Source organism: Typopeltis vanoorti, chromosome 7 (genome assembly GCF_054136105.1).
Source record: "Typopeltis vanoorti isolate ZY-2024b chromosome 7, IOZ_Tvanoo_1.0, whole genome shotgun sequence".
Lineage (NCBI taxonomy): Eukaryota > Metazoa > Arthropoda > Arachnida > Uropygi > Thelyphonidae > Typopeltis > Typopeltis vanoorti.
The window spans coordinates 4,523,197-4,537,496 of NC_143555.1; the positions used below are offsets into that span (position 1 = coordinate 4,523,197).

At 37.0% G+C, this 14,300-nt stretch overlaps 1 protein-coding gene across 2 annotated transcripts in view; it reads left to right on the forward strand.

Moving 5' to 3' along the window:
* Nucleotides 1-14,300, forward strand: part of LOC150104457 (wings apart-like protein homolog) — a 249,014-nt gene that overhangs the window by 210,400 nt on the left and 24,314 nt on the right. For both annotated transcript variants that reach the window (XM_090395636.1, XM_090395635.1), the window contains one exon: nucleotides 1,519-1,607. In XM_090395636.1, coding sequence (XP_090251762.1) covers nucleotides 1,519-1,607 — 89 coding nt within the window. The remainder of the gene's footprint in view (nucleotides 1-1,518; nucleotides 1,608-14,300) is intronic.

The following is a 14,300-nucleotide window of genomic DNA, read 5'->3' on the forward strand; positions in this document are numbered from 1 at the left end:
AGGAGGGATGGGGGGGGCATGTAATATTTTATCTGTTTTATATGGGGTGTAGCTATCGGCTAAAAAGGTGTTGGGAAGGTCCCTAAGCCCAGTTTCAAGAGCTGTCACTTTAGAACAAATAGCCCTAGCTGAGTGAGCAAGAGTTTTGAGGGTGGTGTGATTGTTTATGTAAATACCTACAAGTACGAGTGGCTTTTCTGTAGATAGAGAAGGACAATGAGCTATCAGGAAGTCTTGTCACTAGTGTATCTAAAAGGCGTTAACTTTTTTTTTGTCATTGCTGCTCTTAAGGGGTAAAAACTGAGAGCGCCATATTTATTATACAACTTAGTCATATCTAACTTGAAGCAATGTAAACATTTAGGTACACAGGAAAAGGAAATGAAACAAAAAATGCATTTTGACCACAGATTAATTACCTACAATTCCCATTATGACTTGTTTTTGGAACAATAATAGACAAAACATCAGATCACCATTTAAATTATAAAAGTATGCTTTGGATTGGACAACTATATATAGGTTGAACTTTCTTTGCCTACCTTGTGAAGCTAGTAAGTAGTTAAAGTAGTATAACTGTTTTTTGAAATTAATTAAAGTCAGTTACATCTCTGCTAGGGTAATGAACTGTATTATAATATAGCTCTTCCCAAACTGGGGGCTGTGAAATAATGAAAACAAATCTTTTAAGACTGAGTAGATTTTTTTATCTTAAAAGGAACATATTTATTTTTTGTTATTTTTTATATTTTAATGGAAAAAAAATTGCACATTGGTGCGGGTTCACAAATTTTGCTTCCTGTGTATTTCAGCGCTTATTGAATAGTAGTAAATATATGCTTATTCATATAAATTTCATTTCAAAGCAGAAATCTAAGAATTGCAGTTTCAAATATTTCACCTGATATTGGTGTAGCAGTATTGAAACACATCCATCATATTAGATTGTTATTAAACTTCTTTTATGTTTTTAATTCTTTCTTTATTACTAATCGTTTTACGTTTCATGTACTTGTACTGCAAATGTACAATAACAATATATCTGTCTATATAAAAATATGAGATAATGTGCCATGTCGAATGCGTATGTAAGATGCTAAAAATGTAATATTTGCATTTGATTTTTGCAATATTCACTGTGTATGTTTTGTATTGAATATAAATACAATAATATATGTCTATGTTACAATTTTTTTTCGGGGGGGGCTTGAATATTTTAATTTTTTCAAAGGGAGCCTTGACATCCAGAAGTTTGGGAAGCACTGTCATAATAGACCAAAACAAGAATTTTACAATTTGGAAGAAAAAAAAAAGAAAGAAAGAAACTGAAAATATGAGAGAACTAGTGGTGTGTGTGTGTGTGTGTTTTGACTCTTTTGTTATTACTGCACTTTCATATTTATTACTATATAACAGTTTTTTTTAAATTCATCTATTGTAAAGAGTAATTGCTTTTAATGTTATTGTTATCTTTAATAATGTTTAATCATCTAGCTTACTATAACTTGATTATTACAGCACTTCAGAAGGCTGGCAAACATATGGAACACAGCATTGTTGCAGCATATATAGCTCTTTTACTGGGATATGTGATTGAAGGCAACCAGGCATGTATTATAATTTTTCATTATAAATTTTATTATCTCACTTCGCCAAGAAATTCTGCATTTATTGGTTTGTAAGATTGCAGCAATGTCTGAATGTTTCTGATTGGCTGCATAATTATTAATTTCTGTTTGGGGAAGGAAAGAAAGAAAGAATAACAGTGGTACCATGAGCCTGCTCATTTATTTGTTTAAATAAACATACTAGAAGGACTGTCACTGATACATTTGTATTTACATATTTATATTTTATTTTAGTTCTTTTTATTTAATGAAAGTAGGATTTGATTAAGGGCCACAGCCACATAAATGGGAGAAAAAAACTTGACTTGGACTTCTGACCTAACACCTAATCATCATCTTATGGAGATATCCATTAGGATGCTGAATGAACACAGACAGGCTGATAATTTGGAACTCAGCTAGATTTTTTTTTTTTTTTAAGCATAAAGCATCACATACATGATTTAGAAAAAGAAATCAATTTTCAAATCTAAATGATGCTGCTGCTTCTGAATGCTCTACATGAGTGCTCATTAGTGATGTGAACAGTCTGGTTTTTGGCCCACAGTTGCATGCTAGAGAATTCTGTACTAATCACTTGTCGAACAAGTAACTACATTGACCATGGCAGCTTCATACACTGTTGAGGGTTATCCATATGTTACAAAGCAGCTCAGATCCTGCAGGATGTTGACTGCTGAAGAGAGGCTGTCATACCATAGAAGCCCTTTTAATCCGATCAGAGTTTCATGCTTCTAGTTCATCATATAAATGTTTACCAGAAGCGAGTTTCTTGGTGTATTCAGCCAGCAGATGTCTTGATTTTAATTAATTGAATCCATTATTTATATCATGGTTAATAGGAAGATATGCATCCTCCAAATTTTATTAAACTCTCATAGTAGATTCCTATTTCTCCTTATATGAGGTGGTTCTATATGACTTAGAACTAGGAGCCAAATAGAGGCATTATTATAATAGTGCCACATAATAATTTGCATTGTCTGATTTAAAACTGTGTCAATTTTATTGTATACTAACTGTTCAGCTAAACGGTTAAGCAGTAATTAACTGCTAAGTATACTGTTCCCAGTGCAGAATCGCAGAAGGTAGATGTATATGCTCCCAGGATGTACCAGCCAGATTGCTGAGAATGTTATTCCTTGTTCTTAGTTTAGCAGCCACTTTCGCAAGATGTTTATTATATGATTAAGTTCTACTCAAAATAATACCACGATACTTAGGATCAGGATTGTGAGGTTAGCTGTCTTATTACTTACATCGGTGTTTCCCAAACTTTCAGTATTCACGTACCACTTTTAAAAACTTATTAATGCCAGCATATCCCCCTCTCAGGAATGGCATTATACTAATATTTCATTCAAACATGAATGAAGGTATTCATTTTTTCATATTAGTGTTATAATATAATAATGTCTTGCACTCATTACTTCGTTACAAATATTTGATCCAGATGCATCAATGTGTTCTTTCTCTGTTTTCTATTGTACCTTTCAAAGAACTCGTTTTAAAGGGGTTTTATAAATATTATCAGACTGCACTACAAGATTTGTTAATAACCAAAAACACAACTGCTAAAAAAGTAAGTATTATCCATGTATGTATAACCTGTACACCTGTCACAATTTGTGACGGAAACACAATTAAACATGTATAGATCCATGTTTGGGTGGTGAAACCATCACTTGAGCATTGCTACAATTTCAGATAAAAATAATTCTGAAATTTAGCAGAGAGTTCTAACCGCAGGGGTTGAACTGTTTGAATTTAAACTTTTAATGAACAGAGTTGGAAGTGTGCAAATGGAAGGCAATCATGCCATCAACCAGACACAACTCTAACAAAGCTCAATTGATACATGCCAAAAGACACATTTAGATTAAAACGTCCTTTAGATTTTTTTTTTTTTTAGCTATTGAAAAATTAATTATATAATAGACCTACACTTACCTACAACAATATTGCAAGAAAATATAAGCTTCATGTATCCCTTGGGGTACATGTACCTCACTTTGGGAAATACAGATTTAGATGGAGGCAGCAGGATTTTGTCTTCATGGTACTCAATGTGAGCCTCTGTTTTCTACAATACTGGTGCAACGTGTCCCCATTCAAGGTGTTCTCCAAAACCTCTTATATGTTGTGTTGTAATTGCAAGGTTGCCAGCATATTTGAGGGCGATCAGCTATATACGAATTAAATAGCAGTTGGGCGAGAAATCCTTGGGAAAGGCCAACATTTACTATTCTTGGTTTACTATTCATTACCCATCATCATCACCTGAATAATCCCATCAAAAAGCATTTTATTACATTTTGGGATTTCCAGGAGCTCGTGAATTATCCTCTTTCTCCATACTATATCATAACCTACAGTAAGGTCTATAAATACAGTCCCAATTCTCAAATCCTGCTTCGATGTATGTAGTTAGGGTAAGACCTGGTCATTGCCATTTCAGTACAGTCTAAAACCAGTTTTATTAGGTGGAAGAGTATTAACTCTATTATAAATAAGTCTTTCAGCTTATAGCAAACCCTAAGAAGAGATATTAGCCTATAGCTTTCTGGTTGATCAGCAGGCTTTTTGTCATTTCATAATGGCTATGATTTTCACCCATTTAAACTTACTAGTAATCTACCCCATGTTTAAAATATTTATGAACAATTCTGGATGGACACCATCCCATCCCAGAGACTTTGCTGGTTTTATTTCTTTAACAGCCATCGTAAGCTCTGCTTCAGTGAATGATGAAGAGATACTAGGAGAGTCAACAGTGTCTTTTCAAAATATTTTATCCTGTAAGAAGTTGATGATCTGACTTATCTCTAGACATTTTTTAATTAAATAATCAGATATTTGATTTGGGCTGGTTTCTGGTTTTTCTTGCATTTTTCATTCCATCCCAGTATATGTTCTATATGAGATCCTTGTGGGACATAGTTTTTTTGTTTTTTTTTGTGGCTATAATCATATTCACAATATCTATAATAGTTTCCTACTTGAGGTAGTGATGAGGAATGAAATGCTTGTATTTGGGTGCCAACTAATAATACAATATGTTGATGTTGGGAGTGCAGGAAGTGCTAAAGTACCTATTTTGTAATAGTGCATTTTCAAAAGTGTCTTTTGTAGTGAAACATATGTCAGGGTTAGTTTATGTACCCCATATCCCTGATTTAAAAGTAGACGCATCTTTGGAATCAAAAATGAAAATTTGTAATCAATACCATGTTTTATGTTATTAATTAATGTCAGCCCATTCCACTAGCCTTCAGGGATTACAAATAACTCTTGTAACACACACAAAGACAACACAATACTAAATGAAACACGTGACTCTAAAGTAGGTGGCTTAGGATGTAAAGTGAGACATCTGACAATTATTGCTTCCCAAATTTTGGGAAGTTTTATGCATCTGTATTTATTTAAATTTGGTTGATTTCTGAGTGTTGCTGCAGATTCTAAAAACAGTCTTTCCTTTTTTTTTTTAAATTTAGTTTGGTAGAGCAAGGTGGTTTTTTTCCAGGAGATCCTGTGGATTGTATCACTACATGGTCTGCAAGGCCAGATTAACCATAATCTTGATTGCAGATGTACGATTTGTGTTCTAAATGAATGGTCGCTGATCTACCTTGTCTGCCTGAAGTAAGCCAACTTGCAGGAACAGGATCCAGGCACTGAGAGAGGAGGGAGTTGATCTTTGGTAGAACAGATAAGGGTAACAAGTTTCTGGCAAGGCTTAAAAGCTGTGCAGAGGTAGTACTTTTTTAAAGACCTGGCAATTTTTTCTGATGTGCCATGGATGTAGGGGATGGTGATGGCATTTCTGAAATCCTTCTGAAGTAATGGAGGAGGAACAGATTATTTTTTTAATTCTGTAATCATTGTAACCATTGGAAAGGAAGGTGTTATGTATGTGGTTGAGTTCGGTTGAAAGAGACCCACTGGAACAAAGATTATAAGCTATTGATTAGAGCTCTTTGCTTTATGCGGATGATGTTATACTTCTAAATAAATCCGCAAGATTCTCTGACTAAATTGAATAGCTGTTGTAATAGATATGGTATGAAGGTCAGCAATAAAAAGACAAAGACAACGAAAATAGGCAGAATCATTGAAAATGTCAACTGTGTTGTGAATGGAGAACCTGTGGAACAAGTAAAACATTTCAGCTACTTAGGCACAATTTTTACTGAAGATGGTAAACTAAATATAGAAATAGACAACAGAATCAGCAAAGCTGGTATCGTGGGAAGCCAATTGAATAAATTCATATGGAATAAGAAAGAAATTAGTCGGAACACTAAATTAGCTGTATACAAGACTGTGTTCAAACCAATTTTAACTTATGGATCTGAGAGCTGGGTCAGAAGTAAAACACTTGACCAAAGACTAGAGACCGCAGATATGAGAGTCCTGAGAAAGATTAGAAGCGTGAACAGATGGCATCAATGGCAATATCATATTAAAAATGAGGATATTAGGAAAGAACTTGACATTGTCAGCATCCAGGAATGCGTTAGCAGAGCTAATCTCAGATGGTATGGTCACTTAAATAGAATGGGAGAGGAAAGATTAGCAAAACAAGTGTTCTCTGCCAGGTTGGCAGGAAAACGACCCAGAGGAAGACCAAGATATAGGTGGATTGATACGGTACAAAGTGCCCTAGACGATAGAAATATAAGATCTGATAATGTTGGAGTCTTGACAAGTAACAGACTGATTTGGAGGAAAATTGTAGATAGGAAGTTAGTAATGATGTAGTACTGTCATATCCTGTACACCCCTTGAGGGTACATGGCAGGAATTTGATGATGATGATGATGATGATGATTAGAGTTTTAATAGTGCAATATTGTTGAGAGGGGTGGTGGTGGTGGGAAAGTTTGTGAATGTATCTGCCTGTGTGAGTGGGTTTTCTATATACAGTGAAGGAAAGGTTACTATTAGGAATTAGGAAGACGTGTTACTAACTTGTCTAGGAAGGGTAAACTATTGTTATTTTTCTTTTCCATCATAAAGTGGATTCTTGGATGCAGGCTATTGAGGTCACTGAGGAAGTAGTCCAATATTTCTGAACCATGAGGCTAATTAGAGAACACATCATCTACATATCTTAGCCAGATAGAAGGTTTGAGATGGGGCTGAGTCTGTGGCTTGTTTTTCAAAATTTTCCATGTAAAAATTGGCAAGAGGGTGAACCCATAGCAGTTCCCTCTATCTGTTCGTAAATTTTGTTCTTTCAAGAAAAATAATCAGAATTGATAGCAAAGGAAAAGAGATCTAAGATGTCATTTAAGGGATTATTGTAAACAGTGAGACAATGTCAAAGCTTACCAATATATCTGTATTATTTAAAGTTAGATTTTCAATCCAGATTTTAAAATGGATAGTGTTTTTTTATATAGGATTTTCAATCAAGGTTTTAAAATGGGTAGTGTTTTTTATATAGGATGTGGTGAGTCCATTGAGGGGTGGTAAGAGAGTTAGCCAGCTGTTTTGACAATTTGTAGCATGGAGCATCAGTGGTATCTGCGGCCAGGAAGATACCTTTAAGTAAATTTTTTAATTTCCTTTTTTGTAGGATCATGATCTAGTGGGATGTAGGTAGCACAATCTCAGAGAAAGACCTGTACAATCTCTACACAGCTTTTAAGCCCCACTGGAAACTTGCTACCCTTATCCGTTCCCTCCTGTCTCAGTGCCTGGAGTAGGTACCCTGTTCCTGCAAGTTGGCTTACTTCAGACAGACTGGTAGATCAGCGACTATTCATTTAGAAAAACACAAATCGTACATCTGTAATCATGACTATGATCAGTCTGGCTTTGCAGACCATGTATTGGATATAACCCACAGGATCTCCTGGAAGAAAACCACCCCCATGCTCCACCATAGTAAATTTAAAAAGGAAAGATTAGAATCTGCATTGCACTCAGAAATCAACTGAATTTAAATAAATACAGATGCAATAAAACTTCCCAAAATTTGGGAAACAATAATTGTCAGTGGTCCCACTTGACATTCTAGGCCATCTACAGACACCCATAGAGGGCACACCACCTAGATGTGGCTTTAGAGTCATCCACTTGTGTCATTTAGTATTGTGTGTATTACAAGAGTTATTGTAATCCTTTCATAGTGCTGTAAATCTTCCATTAAACTTCCAACATGATCTGAGAAGTATGGTTGATGTATTGGTAAAGTTAAGGCCAGAATTTAGGAACTGTTGGAAAGGAATATGATACTCTTTGAATCAGCACAGTTTTGAGACGGGTATCCGCTGCATTAGTAATTTATTCACTTCTGTAATAAAGTGATGAGTTAGATGATGAAGAATACTACTAATCAGGATATTACATGAAGTCAATTATGAAAATGGAAACAAATGGTGATAGATATGAAGTCAGTGAGGATAAAAGAGTGCACCACTCAGCCATATGCTACTCTTTGATTCTAATCGGCATCAAAGAGTAAGATATGGGAGAACAGAATCAAAAATGAAAAGCCAACTAACTTAGATGACCAGAGTATATACCACAAGACTGCTTGGACTGCTGCTGCTTAATTTGTTCATTAATCATATCTATGTGGTGATGATGGACATGAAGTCAAAGTGTAGAGGATATGTTACAGAAATGAACAGACTGTCTCAACGTATCACTTGGATTTTGAAGAATACACACCTTAAGATAAGTTATTCTTCTTTATAAGGCTTGACTTGGTCACTGGGATTTCTTGGGAATGAGGATTTATGTGATGGAGAAGATCAGAAGCTAGGTGATGTTTATGGGTTACAAAATTTGGTTGATTTACATGGGAGATAGTTGTGATTTTTTTTATTTTTTATCAGTGAACGTGTTGAGAGGTCAGGTAATGTGTTAGTATGATCATTCTCTTCAGACCCCATGGAGATATCCAAATAATAAAAATAAGATATTATTGTGGAATTTTAAAAATAAAAGATCTTAAAAATAAGAGCCAAACTTTGGAGACTAGGAGACAAACATTGAAGAAACTGTTGATTGACTGTGCTAAGGATATATTTATTGAAGTCTGAAACTAAAGCCATGGGAACATATTGGAAACATACATATGAGAAAGTCATGTTTGAAGACTACTTAAGAATAGAGGAAAGAATAATGATTAAAGAAATTCAAAAGATATTTTGGACGTCTGGAATAATATTTATTAATTTAGGTAACAAGTGATAGAAAAAAGCCACCAGAAATGTTTAAGGCACTAGTTATAAATGATCTTATAGCCAGGGATGTCAGAGTAGTTGATGGAAGTTTTTTCACCTGGCTAAGCTACCAATTATATATTTGGTTTAATCCTTTGTGTAAGCAAACAAACTTTACGCCTGAAGTATTTTCAGGACTGGGGCAACTCGTGGCAAAGGTGGTATAACTTCTCATCACCTGCTTTAGTATCCCATAATGCAAAGCACATATTCATGCAGACATGTATAATGCTATGCATTAAGGGAATGGTCACTACCCAAACCGGTTTCAACCTTTATTGAGGTCTCATCAGTAGGAGCGAGACCCAGAGGTGGTGATTTGTATATTGCTTGGATCTCTTTTGTGAGAAAAGGCATGGCTCTGTTTTGGTGGCATTGAACATAACAAGGTTGTCCTCACCCCCATTGTAGGATAGTATGTAGATCAATGTTTAAGGCACCAGTTATAAATATGCTTCTAAGTAATGAAGGAGTTGGCATCTTGATGACTTTCTCCATTATTTTGGAGAGGACAGAGTGATGGCAATTGGTCAGTAGTTTGACAGTAGACTTCTATCACCCTTTTCCATGCATTTGGGATGTATATTATAGAGATGATGCAGGACAAGTGTTAGCTCTGGAACACAGTGTTTAAAAACAATTGGAGAGATGCTATCAGGACCAGAAGACTTTTTAGTATCCAAGTTTAGTAGTTTTCTGATGACTTTTTGTCGAAAAACTATAGGAGGCATACAGTGCTTAGATTCCGGTACGGTAGAGGTGATTTCCCTTGGTTATCTATGCAGGAGTTTGAGGAAAAGAGTGATGCTAGGAGGTCAGCTTTATCTTTGGGTGAGTAACAGTGGTGCCATCAGGATGAGATAGAGGTGAAAGTGCAGATGACCAAAAGACAGCTTCCATTTGGACAGAAGGTAAGTTTTCTGCTGATGAGTGCTATGGTATAAACGGAGTACGAAGCTGTAGTTCTTGCTGCAAGCCACATGCGGCAAGTTGAATTTTTTTCTTTGATTGCCTTGACACATTTTCAGTTGGACCAGAGCTTGGAGAGCAGATGAGGATTATGGATTGAGTGACAGCCTTCAATTATTCATAGCAGTGAGAATAATTTCTGTGACTCGTTCACATCAGATGTTAGAATCAGGTGAGCAGAAGCAATAGTCATACCAAAGAAAGGAGGAGTAGAAATTCCAGAGGGTCATCCTAATTGGCTCCTTTGTAGTGTCAGAGGGGCTTTTTAAGAGAGAGAGAGAGACTGACTTATATGAGATTGTGGTCCGAGTTGAGGAGAGGAGAATTGGTTTAGTTTGGTTTAGTGGCACAAGGACAACACAGGTCATACTGTGCCATAGCAAAGTTTACAGCAGCACAGAAACAGTCAAAGAAAAATTAGCAAAAAATATGTATGTACAGAAATTAAGTTAAGCAGTGCAGTATCTACATATATATAAAATTACAGTCAAATGTGTTTGTGCAAATTATTTTTTTGTAAAAAAAGTAAAAAATATGCAATTTGTCTGAGTCTGATACCATCTGCCTGAATGTACAGAGCTGAGCTAGATAAGTAAAAATATCATTCCTCTCTCGTGTGAAGTGCTGCATTTATCAGAATATGACTAATGGTGAGAGGGGTGTTGCATTTCTCACATGTAGTGGGTCATTGGCCCTCAGTAAATAGGCATGTGTAAGATGACTATTACCTATGCAGAGCCTAGCAAGAACAGCTTCCTCTGTTCAAAGCCTGCAAAGGCTAGACTGTCACAATTTAATACAGCTTATTGTTAGTCTCTCTGTTCCAAGATAGCTGCCACTGGGATTGTAGTTTTTGTTTGCTAATCTGCCAATAATGTTTAAGAAATGAGCTGACCTCACTGTACTATCTGCTGTCTCATTTCCCTTAATCCCAACATGGCTTGGAATCCAACCAAAGCAAATAACAAGGTGTTGCTTCCATAACTGAAAAAGGAAGTACATTGGTACCTTGAGATATGAGTTTAATTCATTCCATGACCGAGCTCGTAAGTCAAAATGCTCGTATCTCAAATCAATTTTCCCCATTGAAATTAATTAAAATGAGATTAATTCGTACCAGCCCCCCCAAAAAAACACTCCAATTTTTTTATAATAAACAAATATTGTATACAAACAAAATAAAACCGAATGCTGTACATACATACATGTAAAAGAGAATCTAAAGAAATAAACAGATGTTGGCGGAGCTGTTTAGCATATGGTATTAATTTTTTCTTTCACTTCACTTTTGCTTAATTTAATTTTCTTCTTCACAAGTTTTTTCTTTTTTTGCTACGCTTTCATCCGCAGGGCGTTTCAATAGAAACCTGTCCAAGGAGCTTTGTTTCTTCCTCCCTTTTAGAATGTTTCTGAAATGAGTTAGGCAAGTGTCACTGCACGACCAGTTCCAACTTTTTCAGGGTGTTTCTTTTCAATAAAGTCCGAAACTTTTTCTCACATTGCCAATACTTTCTTTATCTCACTTGAAGAGATAAACTCCTCTGCCTCTGCAGTTGTACCAATCTCCTGCAGAACCTCCGTATGTTGCTGCGTGTGTCATTCCGCCAACTCCTCCATCGTCAGTTCCTCGGAATGTGCAGCGACAAGGTCTTCGATGTCTCCCTCATCCGCCTCCAGGCCCATGGACTTTCCGAGGGACACAATCTCCTCCAGCACTTTCTCTTCAGGTCTAAATCCTTCAAAGTCCCTTTCAGCCACAGCCTCAGGCCATAGCTTTTTCCATGCAGAGGTCAAGGTCCTTTTTGTAACACCCTGCCAGGCCATATCAATAATTTTGAAGCATATGACAATGTTGTAGTAGTCCTTCCAGAACTTTCGAAGGGTGAGGTTTGCGCTCTCCATAACCTCAAAGCAGTGTCGGAGCATGTGTTTGGTAAAACGTTTCTTGAAATTGGAGATCACCTGTTGGTCCATGAGCTGTAGGATAAGGATGGTGCTGGGTGGAAAGTAGAGAACCTTTATAAAGCTGAACTCCTTGAGGATGTCGTCCTCGAGGTTTGGTGGGTGGGCAGAAGCATTGTCAAGGATGAGAAGGGCTTGCAGGGGTAAGTCATTGACCTCGAGGTATTCCTTAACGGCAGGACCAAAGACCAAGTTGACCCACTGCACAAAAAACTGCCTTTGGGTTTGCCCTCCACATAACCTGCAGTTTTTCTTTTAAAACCTTATGTGTCTTGAAGGCTCTGGAATTTTCTGAGTGGTATACGAGTAGCGGCTTGATCTTGCAGTTGCCACTCGCATTTGCACACAGTGCGAGGGTCAACATATCCTTCATGGGCTTGTGACCTGGCATCTTCTTCCAGAAGAGCCCTGTCTCGTCACAGTTGAAAACTTGTTGGGGGATGTATCCTTTGGCTTCGATCAATTCAGCAAAGGTTTTTACAAATTCCTCACCATGCCTGACAACGGAGTGAATGCTGGTCCTTTTTCGGAAATTTTCGAACCACCCACAACTCGCTTTGAACTGCTCTTGTGAAGCCTCCTATGATGAAGTATCTGGGGTCTGCTGCAGCAAATCTGCTTAAATGGCTCGTGCCTTCATGCAAATTATAGTCTCTGTCACAGTGTCTCCTGCGAGCTGCTTCCCTGTCAACCAAAAAATCAGCAGGTTCTCCATCTTTTCATGGACAGAGTTGCATAGCTTTAAAATAATTTTAATGCCCTTAGCTGGAGTTATAGCCTTTATCGAGTCCTTCTGCTTCAGAATAGTACATATTGTAGAAGTAGTGCGATCGTACTGCGTTGCCAAGTCTATTACTCTTACGCCTTGCTCATGTTTGTCTATTATCTCACGCTTTAATTCCATGGATATCATCTTTTTGCTTTTCTCACCACTCTTCTTTGGACTCGTGGTTATACGAAAAAAATTAGCTAAATAACTGTACATACAAAATTAAAATTCAACACGACAGAAATGCTTCTGCGGTGAGGTAAACATGTGAACTGAACGACGCGCAAGACTCAGGAATCTGAGCAGAGTGGTGGTTGTGACGTTACCGAAGCGGGCTCGTAACTCAAAGCAAAAAATCGACCCCTAGTGACGGCTTGTATCTCAAAAAACTTGTATGTTGGGCACTCGTATCTCAAGCTACCACTGTATTGAATTCAAGAGAGCACTGAATGTTGCTGTAGCTCTAGACTTCTTACTTCTTGGAGAGAACTTTGCGAGACTGAATATGTTATGCACCTTTGGAAGTGATGGAACTAATGTATTTTAATGTAAGCTCCATTGCATACAGTTCTGCTGTTTCTGCTGTAAAGCTGCTACACTCTGGTGGGATTTGTGTAGATATAATGGTGTCTGGAAAGGCAGCAAAATATTCCCTAAGTCCTCAGATTTTGAGCCACCTATGTAGACAGTTACAAAATCAGAGTATATTCAGTTTTATGAGCTTTGAAAAGAAGAGCTGCTAGTAGACAACAGGAGGAATGGAAAATTTTGGTAGCCTGCTACAAGAAAAGCTACATGCTGGCATGTATGATTGCCATGGTGGAAGTGGATTTGATAGTGTCTGAGCTATGTCGTCTGCTGCAATTTCTAGAGCTTGTAGGAGAGCTTTTATCTGCAAACACCAAAGGGTTTTATGGCAGTCGGTGGAGTGTTGTAGAGATTCTTGAATTGTGATTGGAAGGTTAGATATGTGAGGTGCTCTGGCAGAGATTTTATATTAGTTATGTATATCAGAGACAATTGTTAGTGTTCAATTACAAATATGATTCATTTCTAATTCTGATGGTGAATAGGGTCTAGTCATTGCAGTGTACTCTCCCTGGCTGAAGTATAGACTTGGGACTCATAGTCAAGTTTTGATCAAAGCATAGAACATCACTACCTGGCGGATGGAAGATAGGGTGTACAGAATATTTATTATTTTACAGCACTTGTCTGTTAACTGACATACATGAGAAAGGAATGCGAGTTTCAAATATCAATTCCCAAGAACTTGACTTACAGTGCAACTGGGAATAGTCCTAGCCAGAGATATGGATGAAGATTACGCCTGCAGCAGAAATGCACACAAACTGTCTTCTGCCGTGAAAATTGAAATCTATTTGTGAGCATCCATTTTGAGAGAGTCAAGGGCTTGCTGCAGCTGTCTTTCTATGACTCTCATATTACCTGAATAATAGAAGATGATAAACATCCACATATAGGGCATTACTGTTGGAGGAAGTTGTTCTGTTATCTAGTTGACTGTGATTGCAAAAAGTGTGACACTTAGACAGAACCGTGCAAGACTCCCTCTTCTTGGTTATAGGAACGGAAGAGGGCAGTACCCACCTGCACTTGGAAGATTTTGATAAAAAGGGGAAATTCCATCTAAGTCCGAAATTATGTAAATCTTTCAGTATCCCAAATCTTCAAGCAGTGTCCTATTCTTTTTTCCATATCCAAAAAAAA